Source organism: Indicator indicator, chromosome 1 (genome assembly GCF_027791375.1).
Source record: "Indicator indicator isolate 239-I01 chromosome 1, UM_Iind_1.1, whole genome shotgun sequence".
In the NCBI taxonomy this organism is placed as follows: domain Eukaryota; kingdom Metazoa; phylum Chordata; class Aves; order Piciformes; family Indicatoridae; genus Indicator; species Indicator indicator.
Genome location: NC_072010.1, coordinates 3,185,055 through 3,200,605, shown reverse-complemented (window position 1 = coordinate 3,200,605; position 15,551 = coordinate 3,185,055). Strand labels below are relative to the sequence as shown.

At 49.9% G+C, this 15,551-nt stretch overlaps 1 protein-coding gene across 2 annotated transcripts in view; it reads right to left on the bottom strand.

The window, feature by feature from the left end:
* Positions 1 to 1,558: 1,558 nt before the first annotated feature.
* MYO7A (myosin VIIA) overlaps positions 1,559 to 15,551 on the bottom strand; it is a 101,402-nt gene continuing 87,409 nt past the window's right edge. Inside the window, exons 39-47 of one of the 2 annotated variants that reach the window (XM_054387957.1) lie at positions 15,146 to 15,251; positions 13,408 to 13,521; positions 12,764 to 12,851; positions 10,747 to 10,853; positions 8,433 to 8,618; positions 5,689 to 5,805; positions 4,196 to 4,279; positions 2,991 to 3,110; positions 1,559 to 1,648 (exon numbers count right to left, since the gene is read on the bottom strand). In XM_054387957.1, the coding sequence (XP_054243932.1) occupies positions 1,559 to 1,648; positions 2,991 to 3,110; positions 4,196 to 4,279; positions 5,689 to 5,805; positions 8,433 to 8,618; positions 10,747 to 10,853; positions 12,764 to 12,851; positions 13,408 to 13,521; positions 15,146 to 15,251 (1,012 nt within the window). The remainder of the gene's footprint in view (positions 1,649 to 2,990; positions 3,111 to 4,195; positions 4,280 to 5,688; positions 5,806 to 8,432; positions 8,619 to 10,746; positions 10,854 to 12,763; positions 12,852 to 13,407; positions 13,522 to 15,145; positions 15,252 to 15,551) is intronic. The other variant, XM_054387965.1, reaches the window with a different exon arrangement.

Sequence of the window (15,551 nt, the reverse complement as noted above, 5' to 3'; positions counted from 1 at the left end):
ACCAGCACCAGATCTTGGTGGACGATTTCCACCCCTCCTATGTGCCACATCAAGCTGCATGCTCCTTTGAAGCTTGGAATTTTGGAAGGGGACCCCAGGCTCCAGCCTCTGCATCCCCTCAAGACACAACATGGCTTCAGTCTCCTCTCTGCTGGCAGGTCCCACCTCTGCTTCACAGCAGGCTGGTCCACACTGCGTGGTGGTGTTGGGTGGTAGAGCAGACAACCAGCCAGCAGATTGGTAGAGGAGTCAACGAAAGGTGAAGAAAAGCCAACTGAAATCAGGGGCCTGCCCTGGCTGTGAGGGGTTCAGGTCCAGCTGGGACTCAGGAGGAGCCACTTTATACAGCAACACACACAAAAGCACAATGAAATCATTCACTGTTTCCAACTCTGATGGCCAAGTTCTCTCTTGAGTTACAGCTCAACACAGGCTTGGCCTCAGTCTTCCGAGCTTGGGGGCTTCCAAACCCTCACATCCATATTGAAGCTTGCAGTAAAGATCTTCTCAGGGGATTTTTTTGTTGTTGTTTTCTTCTTTTTTTCTGGGCACAGGAGAGCAAAAGGACATAATTCATCTTCCAAGCTTCACTTCCAGCTGAACTCAAGAGGTGGGAAGGATGTGCCTTAGCCTCTGGCAGTCTTGGCTCTGAGGGAGATCCCTGGGCAAGGAGGGATTGGCCTGCAGGTCACCCTCAGCCCTGAGTCAGTGTCCAGATACCAGCAGGAAATGTAGGATTTTGATTTTTTTTTTAAATTATTATTATTACTATTAGGTTTTTGTAATTTTTTTTCCTTTATAATATTTTAAAAAATAAATAGAAGAAGAAACAAAAACTTTAAAATCTGTTCTTTAAATATTATTTCCAGCATTGCACAGACAGCACTTTAGCACTCTAAGCCTGCTCCATCAGCAGTGAATTCTGATTCCTACTTCAAACATGCTCTTCCCAGCCTCCTTTTTCTTTCTGTCCTTCTTAAGAACACCACAGATTCTTCTGTCAGGTCAAAAAAGCCAAGCCCTGAAGTGTTCACTGCACATCTTCCCAGCATGGGTCAGGGCTCTGTTATTTCTCTTCCGACCTGACCTGCCCACAACCTCACCAAAGAGCTGTTTGTTAGCATCCTCAGAGCTCTCTCTTACTCAGGGAAGAAAAACCAAACCAAAGCAAGCCACACACACACACACACACACACACACAAATCCTCTTCCAAGAGCCTTTGTGATGCCCACCGTTGGGTTCAGGTAGACCTCCTGCCAGAATGCCTCTGCTCAGTCACTGTCTGAGAGTGGTGGTGTCCCCTGGAAATCTTGGAGGTGTGGGATGGAGGCAGGGTGCAGGGTGGGGGAGGAGAACAGAAGGTCAGAGATAGTCGTCTTCGCTGGAAGGGGAGGTGGGAGCTGAGCCCTCGAGGTCAGAGTCCAGCGAACTCCCTGATGGTGTTCGGCTCATCTTCCACATCTGGGAGGCAAAGGTTCTCCCCCAGCTGCATGGGTATCCCACAGCCCTCAGCTGCTGAATTAGCCCCATGGCCACCTGCCAGTGGCTTCTTGCAGTTCACTTGCTACCCTTTGCGCTCCTCTGTTTGCTCATGGCTGTTAGCATCTGGCTGATGTATGAGGTCAAAAGATCATCCATCTTGTACCCCTGTGGTGGAAAGAGAAGATGTCACCTGCCCTTAGGGCATAGTTTACAGTTCATGGCTCCTAAGCACACTGGCTACCAGTTGTTGACTTTCAAGTTGTCAGGACTGGTGGATGAGAAGCTCAACATGAACTGCCAGTGCTCATTTGCAGCCCAAAAAGCCAACCACATCCTGGGCTGCATCAAGAGAAGTGTGGACACTTCTCCCGCCCTACTCCACGCTGCTGAGGATCCCCCTGGAGTACTGCATCCACTTCTGGAGCCCCTATTACAGGAAAGATCTGGAGGTGCTGGAACGTGTCCAGAGAGGGGCCACAAGGATGACAGAGGGTTGGAGCTCCTCTCCTGTGGGGACAGACTGAGAGACTGGGGCTGTTCATTCTGGAGAAGAGAAGGCTCTGAGGAGACCTTCTTGTGGCCTTCCAGTATCTGAATGGGGCCTACAGGAAAGCTGGGGAGGGACTTTTTAGGGTGTCAGGTAGTGATAGGACTGGGGGGAATGGAGCAAAACTAGAAGTGGGTAGATTCAGATTGGATGTTAGGAAGAAGATCTTCAGCATGAGTGTGGTGAGAGCCTGGAACAGGTTGCCCAGGGAGGTGGTGGAAGCCTCATCCCTGGAGGCTTTTAAGGCCAGGCTGGATCTGGCCCTGAGCAACCTGATCTAGTGTGAGGTGTCCCTGCATGGGGGTTGGAACTGGATGATCCTTGGGGTCCCTTTCAACACTGAGAATTCTATGATTCCATGATTTTGACCTGTTCCACCATTCTTCTTGGGTGAAATGACACCACCACGAGGAAGGTGGTCCAAATAGAACCTGCAGGGTTAAGATGGAGGAACTCACCATCCCCAGATGCTTTTGAGGGACATAAGGATATTTGATTAGGAGATTGGGAACAGCATTTTCAAATTACCAACAAAATGCTGAATGCTGCACATTAATAACAGCTAATCCAGAAGGAATTTTTATCCATCATGCTTTGGCTTTAAGATAGTCTAGGAGGAGATTTGCTGTGCTGACTCTTACTAGGGACAAGCTGGACAAAAGGTTTTGGTAGAAGGCTTCAAGAGTATTCCTTGAGCCCACATTAGCTTCAATGTGCTTTCCAGTGCAGTGACAGGGAGCAGTGTCCCAGTCAGCAGTTCCTGAGATGACAACTGTCCAAAAGCCTCAAGCTTGCTTGGAAATTGGATGCTGGAACAAGTGGGAGCCCTCATCCACTGAGGCTTGGGAAATCCAGAACCACATTGAGGGCCCTTCTAGGAGACCACTGTCAGCATTTCATTTTGCCTATCCAAGTCAGGATTTGGTTTAACTGTGCCCATAAATCTTGACTGTTCCTTACCAGGGAGGTCTCACACAGCAGCTTGCTTCCTCTCACCAGGTTGCCGATGGTTATATGGAAGTAAGTGTTGCCACTGCTCCAGTTGGAGATCTTGGTGAAGGGGTGAGTGATGAGAATATCCTGGTGGGAACACAAGACTGACACTCAACACACAAGAGCCTCAACTTTCATGAAGGACTGTGGGGAGTAGGGAGGTGCTTGTCCCCTTGGACTCAGCTCTGGTGAGGCCACACCTTGAGTATTGTGTCCAGTTTTGGGCACCTCAGTACAAAAGAGATGTGGAGGTGCTGGAGCCAGGGCAGAGGAGGGCAAGGAAGCTGGGGAAGGGCTTGGAGAATGAATCTGATGAAGAGTGACTGAAGGAGCTGGGGATGGCTAGTGTGAATGAGAGGAGGCTGAGGGGAGACCTCATTGCTGTCTACAACTACCTGAAAGGAGGTTGTGGAGAGGTTGGTGCTGGTCTCTTCTCCCAGGTAATTAGTGATAGAACAAGAGGGGATGGCCTCAAGCTGCCACTGGGTAAGTTTAGCCTGGATGATAGGAAAGCTTTTTTCACATTTCTCCCTTTTTTCCCATTGGAATGGGCTGGGTAGGGAGGTGGTTGAGTCCCCAACCCTGGATGTGTTTCAGGGTGGTTTGGATGTGGTGCTTGGGGCTGTGGTTTAGGGGTGAACCTTGCAGAGTAGGGTTAATGGTTGGACTTGGTGGGCCTGAGGGTCTTTTCCAACCTGAATGTTTCTCTGATTCTGTGACCTCTTATGTCCTCATTCACTTTAAATCAAAGTAGAACAAGGATGCCTACAGTGATAAGACTCTGCCATGGGAATGGTAGTGGGATGCAAGGCTTTGGATCCTCCAGTGCTTGTGGAACAATGCCTTACTAGAATGATCATGTGGCTCGTGGAAGTAAGTAGTAGGAGCACAATTACTCCAGCTCCTGTCCTAATGTCCGTGGAAGGATTAAGGAAGCAGAGTGTGCATCCTAACCATTGATAATCCCATTCCATCTCCTGCTGGAAAAGGCTGGGATGGCTCTGTGCAACAGTGAATTTGTGACTCCAGAATCTTTTCTGGCTAGCCAACCCTTCTGACTAGGCTTAATGAGAGATCCTGAAGTTCTGAACAACATACTTCTTGGGATGATCTCTGGGAGGTGTTGGGGAATGGGCTCTGGAGCATCTGGTGAAGACCTCAGTTTTGCTTACCTTGGTTTTGGGATCGATGAGGCTGACTCCATGCTTATTGATGGCAATTAGAAGGATTTCTGGATAATTTGGCTCTGTAGTTTGCTGTTGGAAATGAGAGGAGCTGGTTAGGGGATGTGCCACCTGAAATCAGACCCCTTCCTATTTCCTCTCTCCTTGTTGTTGTCTGTCAGTGTTTGGTGGCCCACTAACTGCTGTCCAGTTCATCCTTTGAAGATGAGCTCATGAAGGTATCAACAGCAGCCAGGGCTGTCTAATTAAGCACAGATCTCCTAAATGCTTGATAACTAGTGGTTGAGTTGCTGACATAGCAGGGGGGGTTGGAACTAGATAATCCTTGAGGTCCCTTCCAGCCCTGACAGTCCTATGATTCTATGACAGCATTAAGTCCCTTGCTTCCTGCAGTGGCCTGCCAATAGTGAAGACATCTTGGCATTGCCAAGGAAAAGCTGGGACAAGCTGGTAAACCCCAGATATCTCCTCTCCCAGTTTCTATTTGATGTTCTATTCCATTCTGGTGAGACCCCCAGCTTGGGTACTGTGTCCAGTTCTGGAGCCCCTATTACAGGAAGGATCTGGACGTGCTGGAACGTATCCAGATAAGGGCCACGAGGATGATCAGAGGGCTGGAGCTCCTCTCCTATGAGGACAGACTGAGAATAGTTGGGGCTGTTCAGTTTGGAAAAGAGAAGGCTCTGAGGAGCCCTCATGGTGGCCTTCCAATATCTTAAGGGGGCCAAAGAGACAAAAGCCAAATGCTGCCCAGGTAGCAGCTGAAGAATCTGCTCTAGCAGACCAACAACTTCACCCAGGCCTTGCACCTGGACCAAGGCAGAAAGGGGAAAAGCTCCAAGGGAACTGAATCCCAGCAAGAGAGCACACAAGAGAGAGGCTCCTTAGCCCTCTCTGAGCCAAGGACTGTTCGAATCATATCCACAGCATCTGGGAAGATACCAAACAGAGGAGCAAGTCCTGAGTCCCAGGGTAGTCTGCCACGGAATCCCATGTGTGGGAAACCCACAGACCACAGCACCTGTATTTCCAATTTGAATTGCTGTACTGGAAAGGTTAGATCTGTGCTTAAATCATTGAACTGTCTTCATATGTGCAGTGTAAAACCCACAACTGAATAACTGAAGCTGTGAATACTTATTGTGTAAATGAGTGACGACAGTGTTTGAAAATACACTGCCAGGAAATAGTAATTATGAAATACACAAAAAGAGACATTTTTAGTACAACATCCTTTGGAAAAACACCTGCTCCCTTTTGCCTTGGCTGAACAGAGAATGGCTCTTGGATCCTCAGCAGCACAGCCACGGTATAGACCATAGGCTGAAGCTCTGCAGTGTCTCTGTGTGAGTGCATCAATGACTGCAGTGGCCTGATGCAAATGGAGAGTCTCATGCTCCTTCCCTGCTTCAGCAGGAACTTATCTGGAGCCCCTGACTTTTGCTCAAAACTGCCAGAGAACCCCCAAGCAGGACAAGTACCTTCACTTCAAAGAATGCTGATCCAAATGTAGGCCACTTGAAGATAATCTTTAGGAAGGCAAGTTTGGCTTCTTCTCTTGTTTTGCCTGCGTGCTTGTTGTAGTATGCCACGATGGACTGCAACAGAGAACAGAGATGGAGGCTTTGCACTACCTAGCACCAGAGGTGTTTGCAGGAAAGAAGCACCAGTCCCACAAAGATCATAGAATCAAATAATGGTTTGGGTTGGAAGGGACCTCCAAAGGTCATCTAGGCCCAACCTTCCTGCAGTGAGCAGGGGCATCCTCAGCTAGATCAGGTTGCCCAGAGCCTTGTTGAGCCTGACCTTGAATATCTCCAGGGATGGGGCCTCCACCACCACTCTGGGCAACCTGTTCCAGTGTTCCACTACCCTCATGGTGTAACATCCTAACATCCAATTTAAATCTACTCTTCTCTGATCTAAAACCATTGCCCCTTGTCCTATCTCTACAGGCCTTTGCAAACAGAAGATGATAGAATCATAGCCTTCCTAAAAATGATGTGATTGTAGCTGTCAACTGGACTGGGGTGTACTTTGTGGATGAACAGGAGCAGGTTCTGTTAGAGCTTTCTTTCCCAGAGATCACAGCTGTGTCAAGCAGCAGGTAAGAATCATAGAATCAGCTGGGTTGGAAGGACCTCTAAAGGACATCTAGTCCAACCTCCTTGCAGTGAGCATAGGCATCCTCAACTAGATCAGGTTGGCCAGAGCCCTGTCAAGCCTCACCTTGAATATCTCCAGGGAAGGGGCCACAACCACCTCTCTGGGCAACCTGTTCCAGTGCTCAGTCACCGTCATGGTGCATAACTGGTTCCTGACACCCAACCTAAATCTCCTCTTCTCTAATTTTAAACCATTGCTCCTTGTCCTATCACTGCAGACCTTTGCAAACAGTCCCTCTCCAGCTTTCTTGCAGGCCCCTTTCAAGTACTGGCATGTGGTGATGGTCACTTCTAGTTTCTGCTCCAGTGAACACTTCACAAAGGTGGTGGCTGCCCACTGGAAGAGGGCTTGGAACTGATCCAGGCCCTTCCTCCTTTAGGTGAGCTGTCCTGGTGACTCCATTGAAGGGATTATAAGTTTTAATGTTCCAATTTATGCAGCAGAGGAAACTGAGAGACCTTCAACCCAGAGAAGCTGATAGTTCACTGGTTAGGCACATGGCTGAGCTCAGCTCCCAGAACACTAGAGCAAGGTAGGTTTAGATTGGACCAAGAAGTTGTTTACTGTGAGGATGGTGGAACACTGGAGCAGGTTGTCCAGAGAAGTTGTGGATGCCTCATCCCTGGAAGTGTTTAAGGCCAGGCTGAATGAGGTTATGAGCAGCCTGGTCTAGTGAGAGGTGTCCTTGCCTATGGCAGGGGTCTGGAACTAGATGATCTGTATGCTCCCATTCATCAGCACGCCATTCTGTGCTTCTATGAAACAGAAAGGACTTCAGAAACTACTTCTTGGCAGGGAGCCACCTGTGTCTCCAGACCTGTCTGTAGCTGTGCCACAGCTCTCTCTGTGTAAGGCAGGGAGAGTGACCCTTCTTCTCAGTCTGCCTTAAACAATGGACCTTTAGATGAGACCACCTCCCAACCTCTGTCCATATGGTGTTTATATCCTCCACCACAGCCACAGCCACATGGAACACAAAGAAAACCCATGGCAAGGCATGCAGGTATGAACACACAGGTGGAGCTCCTCCTCATGGAGGTGCTGGGGAGGCTGCAGCTCTGCTATCACTCAAAAGAGACCATGGGTCACTCATTCTGACTGTCCAAGGTGCAAGAGGGACCATGGGTCACTCATTCTGACTGTCCAAGGTGCAAGAGGGACCATGGGTCACTCATTCTGGTTGCCTCAAGACTCAAGAGGGACCATGGGTCACTCATTCTGACTGTCCCAAGACTCAAGAGGGACCATGGGTCACTCATTCTGATTGTCCCAAGGTGCAAGAGGGACCATGGGTCACTCATTCTGACTGCCTCAAGACGGACCATGGGTCACTCATTCTTACTGTCCAAGGTGCAAGAGGGACCATGGGTCACTCATTCTGACTGTCCCAAGACTCAAGAGGGACCATGGGTCACTCATTCTGACTGTCCAAGGTGCAAGAGGGACCATGGGTCACTCATTCTGACTGCCTCAAGACGGACCATGGGTCACTCATTCTTACTGTCCAAGGTGCAAGAGGGACCATGGGTCACTCATTCTGACTGTCCCAAGACTCAAGAGGGACCATGGGTCACTCATTCTGACTGCCTCAAGACTCAAGAGGGACCATGGGTCACTCATTCTGACTGTCCCAAGGTGCAAGAGGGACCATGGGTCACTCATTCTGGTTGCCTCAAGACTCAAGAGGGACCATGGGTTACTCATTCTGACTGTCCCAAGGTGAAAGAGGGGCCATGGGTCACTCATTCTGACTGCCTCAAGACTCAAGAGGGACCATGGGACACTCATTCTGACTGTCCCAAGGTGAAAGAGGGGCCATGGGTCACTCATTCTGACTGCCTCAAGACTCAAGAGGGACCATGGGTCACTCATTCTGGCTGCCTCAAGAGGGACCATGGGTCACTCATCCTGGCTGCCTCAAGAGGGACCATGGGTCACTCATCCTGGCTGCCTCAAGAGGGACCATGGGTCACTCATCCTGGCTGCCTCACTTCAACACTGAACATCAGACTGGGCTGCCCCCAGCCAGGCCTGGTGTGTGCCCCAAGCTGCCTCTTACCCTTTTCCAGTCGTCTGGAGAGAGCTGCCGGAGGAGGTCCTGAGGCACCAGCTCCTTCAGCAGCTTGGGGATGCTGGGGAAGTAGGATTTGTCATCCTCAAACTTCACCCTGTAGATGAGAGCTGCCAGCTGCAGGACCTCTTCCCGTGAGCACTTGTGGTAACCACGCAGGTACTTGGGGAGCTCCTGCACAGGGGGAAGAATGATGCAGAGGATGACCTCAGACCTTCATCCTCAGAGGTTAGATGGAGTTTGGGGAGGTATCCAGCACCTGCTGCCCAGCTAAGACCATGCCAGATGTTTAAAGATCCTCTCTGGTCTAAAGCAGCCTCCTTTTACATGGAGCAGAGAGGTCCTTGTGGCAGCTGTCAGATGGGGGAACCTACAGTCTTCTCTCTCCCACATCCCAGGAACTCTACCCCGAGTAAAGGTCACCTCAGGAACTCTACCCCGAGTAATATCCACCCCAGGAAATCTACCCCTAGTAATGGCCACCCCAGGAACTCTACCCCTAGTAATGGCCACCCCAGGAACTCTACCCCTAGTGATAACCACCCCAGGAAATCTACCTCTAGTGATAACCACCCCAGGAACTCTACCCCTAGTGATAACCACCCCAGGAACTCTACCCCTAGTGATAACCACCCCAGGAACTCTACCCCTAGTAATGGCCACCCCAGGAACTCTACCCCTAGTAATGGCCACCCCAGGAACTCTACCCCTAGTGATAACCACTCCAGGAACTCTACCCCTAGTGATAACCACCCCAGGAACTCTACCCCTAGTAATGGCCACCCCAGGAACTCTACCCCTAGTAATGGCCACCCCAGGAAATCTACCCCTAGTAATGACCACTCCAGGAAATCTACCCCTAGTGATAACCACCCCAGGAACTCTACCCCTAGTAATGGCCACCCCAGGAACTCTACCCCTAGTGATAACCACCCCAGGAACTCTACCTCTAGTGATGACCACCCCAGGAACTCTACCCCTAGTAATGGCCACTCCAGGAACTCTATCCCTAGTAATGACCACCCCAGGAAATCTCCCCCTAGTAATGGCCACCCCAGGAACTTTATCCCTAGTAATGGCCACTCCAGGAACTCTACCCCTAGTAATGGCCACCCCAGGAACTTTATCCCTAGTAATGACCACCCCAAGAAATCTACCCCTAGTAATATCTACCCCAGGAACTCTACCCCGAGTAATATCCACCCCAGGAACTATACCCCTAGTAATGGCCACCCCAGGAACTATACCCCTAGTAATGGCCACCCCAGGAACTCTACCCCTAGTGATGACCACCCCAGGAACTCTATCCCTAGTAATGACCACCCCAAGAAATCTACCCCTAGTAATGACCACCCCAGGAACTCTACCCCTAGTAATGGCCACCCCAGGAAATCTACCCCTAGTAATGACCACCCCAGGAACTGTACCCCTAGTAATGGCCACCCCAGGAAATCTACCCCTAGTAATGACCACCCCAGGAACTCTATCCCTAGTAATGACCACCCCAGGAACTCTACCCCTAGTAATGGCCACCCCAGGAACTCTATCCCTAGTAATGACCACCCCAGGAACTCTACCCCTAGTAATGACCACCCCAAGAAATCTACCCCTAGTAATGACCACCCCAGGAACTCTACCCCTAGTAATGGCCACCCCAGGAAATCTACCCCTAGTAATGACCACCCCAGGAACTCTACCCCTAGTAATGGCCACCCCAGGAAATCTACCCCTAGTAATGGCCACCTGGAACTGAATGAGCTTTCTGCCCCTCCCCCCACCCCAATTTTATCTATTCCCTCACTGCCAAAAGTGTCTGGAAATGTGCCAAGCATTGAGGGATGTGGTCACACTGGGATGGCCACTTCCTCCAGGCAAGAGCACAGGGAGTGTATGTGTGTGAGAGAGTGCTTTGGGATGTGACATGTCTTCTCCATCCCAGAATAAACAGGAGCAGATGAACCCTAACTTCTCATCTGATTGCTGAGACCATCACAGCTCATCTCCCTGAATGGAGGTAGCTGAAAACCCTCAGGATGCTTCTGAATCCAGCCTGAGGCTGCCAGCAGGGCATGCTCTCTCCTGTTTCTTGCTGCCTACCCAAGAGCAGCTGCCCCAAATCCCTGCTGAGATTGTTAGCCTAAAGTGTATGCAGGCTGCTCCTTGCCATGCAACTCAACAGAGCTCTTTGTAGTGTTTCATTTAAGGCAAGAGTTATTCCCATTTAATGCAAGGCTTCATCCACCTGCAGATGGACAAAGTCTTTGTAACCCATTCCTAATCCCTCCCAAGACTCCTGGAGTACCTGGTAGTAGTGGAAGATGGAGTCTGCCATAGAGTCCTTCCCAGGGGTTGTGTTGGTCCAGAGCTTTTTCATGAAGAACACTTGATAGGTGAGAGAAGGCACTATACCTGTGCAAGGCAAGCAAGGAGGGGATATGAAGTGGTTCCAGGGGAGGTTTAGGTTGGATAACAGGAAAAATGTCTTCACTGAAAGGGTTGTAAAGCTCTGGAACAGGCTGCCCTGGGCAGTGGTGGAGCTCCCATGCCTGGGACATGTGAACGTGGTGCTGAAGGCCATGGCTTAGTGGTGACCTGGCAATGCTGGGTTACTGATTGGATGTGATGGTCTTAAAGGACTTTTTCAACCTAAACAATGCTTTGATTCTGTGTAAGAGGAATGCTGTGAGTACCAGGTGGCAATTACTGTCCATGCAAGCCCATGTGCCCTCACAACCTGCAGGGACAGGGACATTCAGCAAGGCCAAATGACCTCAGCAGGTTTTCTCTGACCTTGCAGAGAAAACCACATCATTCCCTTGCAAAGATTTAAAAAAATGGAAAGAGTGTTTGGATTAATTTCACAACTGTACTGCAAAGAGACTGCTCCTGCCTAGTGCAGGACAGAGGAACTGTGCCCTGGAGGCACCTCTGCTCCACTCTGGTGACTCCCCACCTGGAGCACTGTGTCCAGTTCTGGAGCCCCTATTACACGAAGGATCTGGACATGCTGGAAGGTGTCCAGAGAAGGGCCACCAGGATGAGCAGAGGGCTGGAGCACCTCTCCTATGGAGGACAGACTGAGAGAGCTGGGGTTGTTCAGTCTGGAGAAGAGAAGGCTCTGATGAGTCCTTCTTGTGGCCTTCCAGTATCTGAAGGGGGCTCCAAGAAAGCTGGGGAGGGACTTTTTAGGCTGTTGGGTAGTGATAGGACTGGGGTGAATGGAGCAAAACTAGAAGTGGGTAGATTCAGATTGGATGTCAGGAAGAAGTTCTTCACCATGAGGGTGGTGAGACACTGGAACAGGTTGCCCACCTCTCTGGGCAACCTGTTCCAGTGCTCAGTCACCCTCATGGTGCATAACTGGTTCCTGACACCCAACCTAAATCTCCTCTTCTCTAGTTTTAAACCATTGCTCCTTGTCCTATCACTGCAGACCTTTGCAAACAGTCCCTCTCCAGCTTTCTTGCAGGCCCCTTTCAAGTACTGGCATGTGGTGATGGTCACTTCTAGTTTCTGCTCCAGTGAACACTTCACAAAGGTGGTGGCTGCCCACTGGAAGAGGGCTTGGAACTGATCCAGGCCCTTCCTCCTTTAGGTGAGCTGTCCTGGTGACTCCATTGAAGGGATTATAAGTTTTAATGTTCCAATTTATGCAGCAGAGGAAACTGAGAGACCTTCAACCCAGAGAAGCTGATAGTTCACTGGTTAGGCACATGGCTGAGCTCAGCTCCCAGAACACTAGAGCAAGGTAGGTTTAGATTGGACCAAGAAGTTGTTTACTGTGAGGATGGTGGAACACTGGAGCAGGTTGTCCAGAGAAGTTGTGGATGCCTCATCCCTGGATATTTTTAAGGCCAGTCTGGATGTGGCTCTGAGCAACCTGATGTAGTGTGAGGTGTCCAGGCCCATGGCAGGGGGGTTGGAACTGGATGATCTTTAAGATCCCTCCCAACACTGGCAATTCCATGATTCTGTGTCTTGCAGCCACTGATATAGTCAGCAGATCTGCTGCCAGCTCCACTGTGAACGTGGGTAGCAAGGTGAAATGAATCCCACCACTGAAACCTTCCCATAGGCAGACCCTGGAGACATGTCCACCAGTAAATCCTCCTTCCTGGGGCAAAATCTAGCCCTGGAGCAGAGGTCTTGCTGCTTCTGGACAATCTCCCAGGTGATATGGCCAGAGCTTGTGCAGACAGCACCCCCACAGTAGTGTGGCCCAACAGACATGGCAAACTATGTGGTCAATCTTGTTTGAAAGGGCTGGAGGGCTCTAGGTGGGCTCTGTGTGACCCATGATGGAGAAAAGTCACAGTTACCATCTTTTGCAGGTCTTGCTTTCTTTATCCAGTCCGTCAGATGTCTCACAAAGTCAAAGAAGAAATCTCCCTCGGGCACACTGATGACCTGAGGAACACAGCACAAGGTTGCAAAGAGACCACAGGCAGGGTTGGCCATTGTCCCATCTCCTATAGTGTTTGCTCACTGCTTTGTCCTGCTTACACTGATGGGTTAGGAGCTGCTGACGTGAGGAAGCCACTGCCAGCACCTTGCTGCAGGCTCTGGCTCTGATTTCACCCATCACTTCTTAGTGCAGCTTCCTCTTTCACACAGCAATTAATTTCCCTTCATGATGTCTATCTCCACAGACTTCTGCCAGTTGCCTGAGGCAGCTCTAAGCTGCACATTTTTTCTTACTTAGTCCTTTTACACAAGCCCAGCTCATCACCAGGCTTGGAGAGCTTTGCCTCTCTGTTTTAAGCTCTTTGGGAAGGCTTCTGGAACTCAAGGCTGTGGGGACTGCAAATCTCACCTGCAGCAGGATGGAACTGACGTAGGAGCACCACACCACATCTCATCTGTGAGGGTGCAGATAGCTCTGCCTCCACCAATATCTCCCCAGTGGCAGGTAGGTCACCCTGAGCACCCTAGGGCTGGCTCAGCCCCTGGGTGGCTCACTCACCTTGTCAGAGATTTTGACAAAGAGGCTGAAGCCCTCAGAGGATTTTAAGAGCAGCCTGTTGGAGATGTTCTGGCAGAAGTCCTTGGCTTTCGTGCTGGACTCCACCTCAAAGGCCTACAGAGAAAGGAAGAACCTCATCACTGCTGCCCCAAGGTTAATTTCCACTTTCTGCTCTCTTGGAGCAACTCTAGGCTCAGATGCACAAAGGCATTTAGGTGCCCAATGCAATCAGTGACGTTGTGGATTGTGGTTCTGGCCATGGGAAGGGACATTTGCAGAAGCTTGGCCATGCTGCTGCTGCACTGTTGTGCTTCATGATGCTCTCTCCATGCCCTGTGCTGCCTTGTCCAGGGCTCTCCAGGCAAGGCAAGAGATTTTACTGACCTTCCAGGTTGGTCTCAGTGCTGTTTGTCTAGTGGGGGTGCAGAGAGAGTGAGATGCCTCCAGGCTGGTTTGACTCCAATGATGATGAGGAGGTTAGATGCCTGGATTAGGCCAACTGCCTGACTTCTAGAGAGCTGAGAGAGGAGAAATGACTCCTGCTTTACGTGTGGATGGGATACCTAAAGGACTGTCCCACCTGCTTGCAGGCCCTACTCCAAGTTTTGCCTTCTGAGCTGTGCTCAGCACTTCAGTTTTGCTCTGCCCTCTAAGGAATTTAAGCTTCTGACCACCACATGTGTGTCTATGTTAGTTTGAAGCACCAAACCACCAGGACCTGTTCAACATCCCAGGAGAGATCAGCCTGGAGCTCCACAGAGGTGCATGTTGTTCTGGAATGGTGCTGCCCTGCCAGTCTACCTAGGTGACTGCTGTGGTCAAAAGGATGACAGCAAACCCATCACAGTGCAGAAGTCCCTACTATCTCCTCCTGCTGGCTCTCACAATGTCATATTTGTTGCTGGTCATGCAGAAAAGACTCCCCTAAGTGAGGAGAACTCCCAGCAGTTCCCTCAGCTCTCCATTAGAGATAAGGGCACACACAGCTGCTGGAGAGGAATGATCCTTTTCCTTCCGTGGGTGTGCACTGCTCTACACTTAACCCACTTGGAAACACAGGAGCTGAGTTGTGCCCAGGGGCATGAGGAGAGAGTTGAGCCTCACAGGAAGACAAATCAGTAGCATGAGAGGGAAGTATCTGCAAGGACATGCATGTCTGCTCTGTCCTCAAGCTTATTTGCCTTGTTAGCAGGTAAGGTGCTTAATGAGAGGTTTCTGAGTGCAAGTATCATGATTTCTGTGCCATCTCAGCTCAGGGGAAATAATTTCAGAGGGCTAATTGTCAGTGTTGCCAAAGCCAACTCCTTGCCCAGGCCCTAAAGCAGACCTACCATGCTACCCTCCTGGGTATAGTTGGGTGGACAACATCTGTGGGTCTTGGGTACAAAGAACTGATGGCTAAGGCTTATGAGCCACTGAGAGAGTGGATGAAGGTGAACACAGCCAACCTTCCTCTTGCAGGAGTCATGCTGTAAAGCCTCCAGTGAACACCACCAAATCCCTCACATCTTTAGAAAGATGAATTACAGTAAACAAAAAAGCCCTGAGCTGCTCAAGGTAGGTAAGGATGGATTTTCCTTACACTGCTCTGGACCAGAGTCTTCTGGAAAGGCTGATTTTTTTCTGGATAAGAACCAATGTCATCATCTTCTGAGATTTTAATAAGAAAATTGAAAACTATCCTGATAGGGAAGAAAAAAAAAAAAAAAAAGGAAGAATTGCCTTCTTCCTCATTTACCTCATCAGTATCATCAGGGAAGTAAACCTTGTGGAAAATCTGGGTGGTTTTGTGTTGAATGGCTTCCACTTCTACCAGATGGGGTGGGTACTTCCTGGATCCATTCCTGCAAAACAGAATCTTTTGGGTTTTTGGTTGCTTGGTTGGTTTTTTGAGTAGCTTCAGTTACTTTCTTAATCCTGTGGGGCTTTTTTCCCCTCCTAAAAAGAAGCAGGAAAAAATGCAATGGGGAATGTGTCTTTGCTTAGGTTGCAGGTGATTTAAGTGGACCTGGGCCAAGACACAGAACCACAGAGTGGTGGGGGTTGGAAGGAACCTCTGAAGATCAGGTAGTCCATCTCTTCTGCTAGAGCAGGATCACCTAAAGTAAATCACACAGGAACATGTCCAGTTGGGTTTTGAATGC